At 50.2% G+C, this 8,446-nt stretch overlaps 1 protein-coding gene across 1 annotated transcript; it reads right to left on the reverse strand.

The window, feature by feature from the left end:
* Positions 1 to 333: 333 nt before the first annotated feature.
* pcdh17 (protocadherin 17) lies at positions 334 to 3,921 on the reverse strand (the record flags this gene model as incomplete). Its single annotated transcript, XM_048594386.1, has 1 exon — positions 334 to 3,921. A coding segment is annotated over exon 1 (2,484 nt), but the record flags the coding sequence as incomplete, so codon positions are not given.
* Between the last annotated feature and the right edge of the window lie 4,525 nt (positions 3,922 to 8,446).

Genomic DNA, 8,446 nt, shown 5'->3' on the forward strand with positions numbered 1-8,446 from the left:
GCTCCTCTGATGCTGCTTGGCCTGCTGTGTTCATCCAACTCTACACCTTGTTGTCTCAGATTCTCCAGCATCTGCAGTTCCTGCTATCTCTGAAGCATGAATGACACTGGCGTGGTGAGAACAACAAATGCTGGAGTTCGCAGCGGGCCAGGCAGCATCCATGGAGAGACAGCAAGCTAACGTATCGAGTCTAGCTCGCTCTCTCTCTCCACGGATGCTGCCTGAACCGCTGTGATCTCCAGCATTTGCAGCTTTTCGTTACAGGCTCCAGCATCTGCGAGTAAATTCGCTCCGACGAGGGTTGGTGAGTGCGTGCCGCATTGTGTGCTTTACCTGAATCAGTGACATTCTCGTCGAGGTCCCGTCGCTGGGATTTGAACCCTGTCCGGAGAAAGTGTGACAGAGCACATGGCCCTGGGGGACGGTCAGGTTGTTGGAGGTGGGCTTCAGGTACATGACTTCAGAGCGAGGGGAGCTGAGAGGCAGGCGGGTCTGGTAATCGAAATAGACGGGAGAAGAGGCCAGCGAGGGGCTGCTCACCACGTTCATGGCATCCCTCTCCTCCACTTCGCTCTGCACCAACATGATGTCGTTCTTGCTGATCTTCTTCTTCTTGCTGCCCTTGGCCCCGAGGTGGGGGTGAGAGTACTCGGCGATGCGGCAGTTGTAGGTCCGGATCTCCTTGTTCTCCCTCCGGCACTTGACGGCGATGGTGACCATGGAGGCGAGCAGGATGACCGAGATGGAGCTCAGGGTGACGATCAGGGGCAGCGACATGTCCCAGGGCCGCTGCTGCCGCCGCAGCCGGTGCTCGTCTTTCGGGGCCTCCCCCAGGTAGGCCACGATGACCAGGCGGGCCACCGCCGACAGGGACGGCTTCCCGTGGTCGCTGACCCGCACGACCAGCTCGGCGCTCGGGGCCTGCTCGTCCCAGGAGGCCTGGGCCGTGCGGATCTCGCCGCTGCTCGGGTCCATGTCGAAGAGATGCTGCTCGTTGCCCTCGGCGATCTCGTAGGAGAGGCGGCCGCTCTCGCCGTAGTCGCTGTCGACGGCCCGAACGGTGGCGACGATGTAGCCGAGGCCGGCGTTGCGGGGCACGTGGATCTCGGCGGTGTCGTTCTGCAGCACCGGCAGCACGATGACCGGGGCGTTGTCGTTAACGTCCAGCACCGTGACCCTGACGGTGGCGTTACTCTCTAACGGCGGGCTGCCCGAGTCCTTGGCCAACACTTTGAACTCGAACGACTTGGTGCGCTCGTAGTTGAAGGAGCGCAGGGCGTAAATGGCGCCGTTGGACGGGTTGACCGACACGTACGTGTAGATGGAGACGTCGCCGACCCGCGACGGCACGATGGAGTAGGAGACGGTGCCGTTCTGGCCTAGGTCCGGGTCGTGGGCCAGCACCGAGCCCAGGTACTCGCCGGGGATGTTGTTCTCGGGCACTTGCAGCACGTACACGGGTTTGGTGAAGCGCGGCGCGTTGTCGTTCACGTCCGCCACCCTCACGGTGAACGAGCGGCTGGCGTTGAGCGGCGGGCTGCCGTTGTCCCGCGCCACGATGGTCAGGTTGTACTGGTCGGCGAGCTCGCGGTCCAGCGGCCTCTCGGTCAGCACCGTGTAGAAGTTGTCGTAGTTCTCCTCGAGGCGGAACGGCGCCGCGTTCCCGCCCAGCACGCGGCACTGCAGCTGGCCGTTACGGCCGAAGTCACGGTCGGTCACTTTGACCAGTGCGATGACGGTACCGGGAGGGGCGGCTTCGCTCACCGGGCCCTGGTGCACCGACACGAAGCTGACGGCGGGCGCGTTGTCGTTAACGTCGAGCAGGCGGACCGAGACCTTGCAGTGGGCCGGGATGGAGTTCGGGCCCAGGTCTTTGGCCTGCACGTCGATCTCGTAGATGCTGCTCTCCTCGTAGTCGAGCGGCGAGCGGAGCCGCAGCGTGCCGGTACGCGGCTCGATGGAGAACAGCTCCCGGACCCGGGGGCTCACGTACGGGCTGAACGAGTAGAGCACCTCGCCGTTGCTGCCTTCGTCCGGGTCGCTGGCGTTGACCCGGGCCAGCACGGTGCCCGCCGGCGTGTCCTCGCTCACCTCCACCGTCAGGCTCGGCTCCTCGAACGCCGGGCTGTTGTCGTTGGTGTCCACCACCTCCAGGCGGACCTGCACCGTGCCCGATTTGGGAGGCTCGCCGCCGTCCAGCGCCGTCAGCTGCAGCACATGGCGCGGCTGCTGCTCGCGGTCCAGCGGCCTCTGGATCACCAGCTCCGGGAACTTGGTGCCGTCTCCTCGGGACTTCACCTCCAAACCGAAGGGCCCGGTCCCCGGGCCGCTCAGCTCGTAACCCTGCAGCCCGAAAGGGCCCGTGTCCGGGTCGTGCGCGCTCGCCAGCGGGATGCGCGTGCCCGGCGCCGCGTTCTCCGGGATCTCCACCTCGATGCGCTCGCTCGCGAAGCTCGGCGCGTTGTCGTTGATGTCCACGATCTCCACCTTGATCATGCAGAGCACCTTGTCGTTGGCGAACACCTCCAGGGAGACGAGGCACTTGGGCGCCCGCTTGCACACCGCCTCCCGGTCGATCCGCTGCTTGGTGTACAACAAGCCGCTCTCCCGGTCCACGTCCAGCAGATGCGGCGCCGAATTCTCCAACACCCGAAAGTTCGCCTTCCTCTGCTCGGGACTGGTCGCCAGCCGGGCATCTTTGGCGATGTTCCCGATCACGGTCCCGGGTCCCTGCTCTTCCAGGATCGTGTATTTCAAATTCTTCAAGGTCAGCGCTCCAGTCCACAATAAGGCAAAAATTACAGTGTGCAGGTACATTCCCAGAACTTGTTCCTTTCCTCCCCCAGCCTCTTGTTTTCTCGCCCCTAAAAAAAAAGATGTTATTTTATGTTCTCCCCCTCCAGGGCGTTAAACCTGTTGATTAACAGCTCGCAAAACAAACGAGCCTGCAGCAGTGTGAAAAGCGTCGATAGATCTTACTCCGAGAATCATTTCCAATTGCGATTGAGTTTGACGACAAGAGCAAACTCTCCGGTCACCATCTTGCATTATAAATCCTTCAGAGGTGGGGAGGAGAGTTGGGGCGGAGGAGGGGGGGGGGGGGGTGGGGACTTGCTGAACACTTTTCTCCCCGTTTTCTCTCTGCTACCCAATGATCCGGGTTTTCTTCAGAAACGGTGTCCGAGGTACAAAATCTTCTCTTCCCTGTTCATTCCCCTTTCTCTCTTTCCTGCCTTTTCGCCCTCAAGTGAAATCCAAGCCGTTTGCGAACTGCGGCGCCGCCGATGTTCCACTTTTAATGCTTGCGATGTGTTCCTTCCAATTTCATGAGATGCAGCTGGTGAAAATTTTGCATGCTGCACACACACACACACACTCTCACAGCGTCTGGATGAATATCTATCTGTGTGTGTGTGTGCGTTTGCGCCCCTCTCTCTCTCCCTCCACTCAAAATCCACGGCCAGCTGCTCTCTCTCTCTGACTCGGGACCAGACCGCAATAAAACATTAAAATAAAACCATTCTCCTATTTTTTGTTCCTTCTCCCCACAGTCGAAGAGCGGCCGTTTGAATTTTTCTTTTTCGATGTAATAAAAACAGCTGTCATTTGGCACCCCGAGGATTTCCCGTTTAAAAAAAAGTCGAGTCAAGAAACGATGAGAAGCGACGCGAAGCTTCGGTGACACTTAGTGAAGGAAGAAGAGGGAAAAATAAATAAATCAGATCAGATCGAATCTCTGCTCCTTTCTGCAGCAGCCTCAAGCTCTCGGTGACACACACACGTTACTTTCCCTGTTGATTCCCTCCAGTTGTGATGTGCAACAGTCTTGAGTGCTGCAGGATGTACAGATTTGAGATGTTCTTTCTCACTCCTCCCTCTGCTTTTGGTTTGTCTGTGTGTGTGTGTGTGTGTCTCCTGTCCTTTTCGTTATGTTCCTCGCCCTCGCCTGCTCCAGTGTCCTTTTTGGACATGAACCTCTCGCCGACACGCTCCAGCTCCGTGCCTCCTCCTCTTTTCCCTCCTCCCCACACACACTCCCGCCCCCCCCTCCTTCACTCTCCCTCCTCCTCCTCCCTCCGCTAAAACCTATAAAGGGGCTGCACAAAAAAGCCCAAAGCTTCTCCGGCCAATGAAGTGCCCGGGCTCCTGTGGTACCGCCCAATCGAGCAGAGCGACCTCGGCCAATGGAGCTGGGCAAAGGAGGGGGGGGGGGGGGCTGTACAAACCGGGGGCTGGATGGAGAGGGGAGGGAGGACTCCGCCAGGGAGCGGGCATTGCCATGCGCGCCCTCGACGGCTCGCTCTCGGACCGCGGGCATGTGCTCATGCAATCCCACCGGCAGTTCTTTCTGAATGGATCCGGTAGCGAAGTGCAATTCAATTCGAAGCTTTTTATTTCATTCGAGTTAAAATGCCCAAAGTGAAATATTCTCGCGGGAGTGGGATGTTGGTGGGGAAGAAAGTACTGGGAAAGATGACAGCTTTGGGAACTAGATCTCACATATGAATGCTAACTCACAACAACGTTCAGTGTGCGTCAGTGCTGACGACTCGGGGGTAAGGTAGATACAGGTTAGGAGGCAACATTGTAATGTCCCTTAAAAAAAATCGTCATAGTGAAGGAAAATGGCACAATGTGGTCCTTTAGAGAAAAATAATATACTGATGGTATAGTGATGATGCAAACAGGTAGGAGAGAGAATGTGAGAGTGCAGGACTGGAAAAGAATCACAGGGACCAAAATAAATATGCCAGAGCTTGTGTACGTGATTTTAGCAAACAGTTCACAGGCGATCAAGGCGGATTTCTGTTTTCATTGTCAACACAAACAAGAAGTTTAGATTTGTGTTATTTTGTACGGAACACTGCCACTTTGCTAGTGCGAGTATCGACGGGAACGGGGTGTACATATTTGTAAATAGTCACAAGAGCATCAGCCCAAATACCCCAGGTTAAGTTTACAATAAAGGCGTGTGCTTGGCGTGGAAATATTTGAGAAACTCGGCTGAGCGCACTGCCTTGCCGAATCTCTATAACGAGATCACGAATAGGAAGCCAGGAGCTTTACTGGAAAAATTGACGGTAGCAACATCTTTAACCGATCTCCGACGGGAGAATATAACGCGTGTCAAATAGATCATATCCCGATATTCTGATTTTCGATGTTAAAACTGAGTTAAAAGTTGGTAGTTGGGTACACAAATCCGTGTCTGTTCAGACGTTGGTGGAAGTGCTTAATTGCGATCTATTCTGTCCGAGGAGAGAAAACGGGTTTGTAGCCAAGTGGCGTTTAACAGAGGATTAGATGGCCTCAATAAAACACGAGTTAGAAACAACCGTCCTTTTCTAAAAAAACTCAAAGTAATGACACGTAGCCAGCAATGCGAAGATTCAACTTTTTGAGGGGGCTGGCGGGAAAGCTGGGTGTGAAATTGTTTACCGATACGTTCTACCCAGCCTGTAGTGAATGCAGCGGTCTCAATGACACACTGAAACCGAGACAGCGATTTATTCCGCCTCCAGTACCAGATTATACTCTTGCCACTGACAGGTACAGTGGACAGCGGCGACTTTCCTTTGATTAAATCGCACAGTACTCTGAGCAGACGGACTATTATACCATGTAATTTGAACTGCAGAGATACCGTTTTTTTTAATTTCACTGCATATTACAGGGAAACAATATAGCGTGTGTATTTGATGTAGAAAATAGCAGATGGCTATGAGAGATTGATGAGACGTGGAGGTAATGTTTTCTGATACATCTTAACAGGCTACGAGAGTGGTTCAGTTGTCTGCAAACTACCTGAACCATCCAGTGTGTTAAGCCACAAGTACCTATTTCCCCAGTTTCACTGATGTCACTGAATATGTCGATACCCTCGTTTATTTTGGTAAACATCGATAACACAGCAAAATGCAGGTTAAATACGAGTAAACATCCTCAGCAGGAATTCTGCATAACACCGTGATTTTTTGTTGTAAAGGTATTTCTACACATCCTTACAGGGGCGCGTGTCCAAGATATTTTGTTTTCGCTCTGGAAAGTAATATGCGAGCATTACAAACGGCTTGTATCAAAGCCTTTTTTCAGTACTTTTTTGTACTTTCTCATACTTTTTTTTAACCATATAATGAATCAGTTTTATGACAATGACTCCAGATTTACAAGGATGATACCACAACTAAGAAAGTACAACCATCTAAGAGAGACTAAGCAAGCTGGTGTTTTCCTGTGTACCATGAAAACAAGAGGTGACCTGGTCGACACCTTGAAAATTAACAAGGGGTTCAATGGGGTTGACATAGGATGTTTCCTCTTCTTGTATAGTTTATACCGAAGGCCTGTAAATACTAAATAGTTATCAATAAATGCAATAGAAATTCAGGAAGCGTTCTCAATCATAGTGAGCATGTGGAACTTGCTGTTACACAGGATTATTCAGTTGAATTAAAACTGCATTTATAGGGAAACTGGATTATTACAGAAGTGAAAATGAAATGGTAGGTAATATTGATAGGGTGATGTCATACACTCCAAGCAATGAGCTGTATTAGTCGAATGCCTGGCTTATTATTTTCTGTTTGTTGATGCTCATGGATGGAAAGTTATGCGCTGTGGGCCTGCAACTAATGCACAATGCAAGTTCCACTCTCCATAATAACGACCACTCAAATTTATATTGTAGTTGTACCATGCTGCTTCTCCCAAGGAGTTTCATAGAAGCGTTTCAGGACAAAATTTGACAATGAGTTGGATAAGGCAGAGTTAGAGTTCAGGGTCACAAAGTTCATCAAGAGCAAGTTTTAAGCAGTATTTTAAAGAAGGAAAGAGATACATAGGCAGAGAGGTTTAGGGAGCAAATTGCAGAGCCTTGGGTCGAGGAGGCTAACAACACGGATATCAATGGTGAAGGAATTGAAATTGGAAACACACAAAGTGCCAGAGTTTGACTAATGTAGATGTCTCAGAGAGTTCTGGGCGTTGAAGGACTTTACAGAGATAAGGCCAAGGCCATGGAGAGATTTGAAAACATGGATGCGCATTTTAAAATCAAAATGATGCTTAACCAAGAATCAATATCGGTCAGCAACAGGAGTGACATATGAATGGGATGTTTAAGCAAGAACAAAGACAATAGGGTTTCAAATGACCTTAAGTTTATGGAGGGTAGAATGCAGGAGACTGCTCAGGCAACTGTTGTAAAGGTTAAGGCTACCAGGTAACACAGGCGTAGATGAGGATTTCAGCAGTAAATAAACTGAAGCAAGGATGGATTTGAACAATGGAAATTACAGAGCTGGAAATAGGCAGTTTTGTTTCTGCTATAGGTCTGTGCTCAGAAGTTCATCTTGGAGTCAAATATTAAATGGAGGTTGAGGGATGCCGACAGAGGAGCAGGTTGATATTGGAAACATCTATTGATGATCTTTACAGAGTCAGTTGTTGTTCTGTTTCATAAAGTTGTCGATTCAAGCCCCTCTTCAGGGACATGAGCATATCTAGAGTGACACTTGAATGCTGCCTGGTCAGAGTGCCGTCTTTTGTCTAAGATGTTAAATCAAGATTCCTTTTCAGATGGACATAAAATATTCTGTGACACTCTTCAAAGAAAAAAAAAACAAATGAGGTTGGAGCAAATTATGGCAGATGCTGGAATCTGTAGTGAAAAACAAAATGCTGGAAATCAGAGTGGGTCAGCTCTGATGAAGAGTCATTTAGAATCAAAACATTGGCAAGATCTTCAAGGTTTCCTGGCCAATATTAATCCTTTGACTAGCATTACTAAAACAGATTTTGTGGTTGATTTCTCATAGTTTGTGGACCCTGTGGTGTCCGTATTGGCTGCTGTGTTTCCTGCTTTATAATAGTGGTAATAATTCAAAAGTACTTCCTGAGTGTAGAAATGCTTTGGGGGTTCTTAATGATTGTGAAAAATGCAATATAAATACACATTTGTTTTCATTGTAATATGCAATTTCTCTTTCTCCACGAGCCTGAAACTGGATGAAATTGTTAACTAACACAGCAGTGGGCACTGGTCACATGTGGCTACTTGAGTTATGGCTAGTTGCATTTCTGATTAGTTAACAAAAAAAGTAATAGATATCATTGTTGCACTGTGATCATAACACTCAAATTTACCCACATACTGCCATGACCATGACTTAGACCCTGAACTGCTATGGCCATTTTTAACTTGTATTCCCAAAGTTTGCTTTTTGAAAGAGAGATCAGACAGCCACAAAAATGGCTGTGGATTAAATAAAGTTGCTATCTGGAGAGATCAAGACCACAGAATTTCACACCTATGGATGTGAAAGGTGTTTCAAACAGCACTTCATCGATGAGGCAATTGAAAACAGGCTGGACTGTTATCTGAGATAGTAGGAACTGCAGATGCTGGAGAATCTGAGATAACAAGGTGTAGAGCTGGATGAACACA

This window comes from Rhincodon typus, unplaced genomic scaffold (genome assembly GCF_021869965.1).
Source record: "Rhincodon typus isolate 14 unplaced genomic scaffold, sRhiTyp1.1 hic_rhity00008888, whole genome shotgun sequence".
In the NCBI taxonomy this organism is placed as follows: domain Eukaryota; kingdom Metazoa; phylum Chordata; class Chondrichthyes; order Orectolobiformes; family Rhincodontidae; genus Rhincodon; species Rhincodon typus.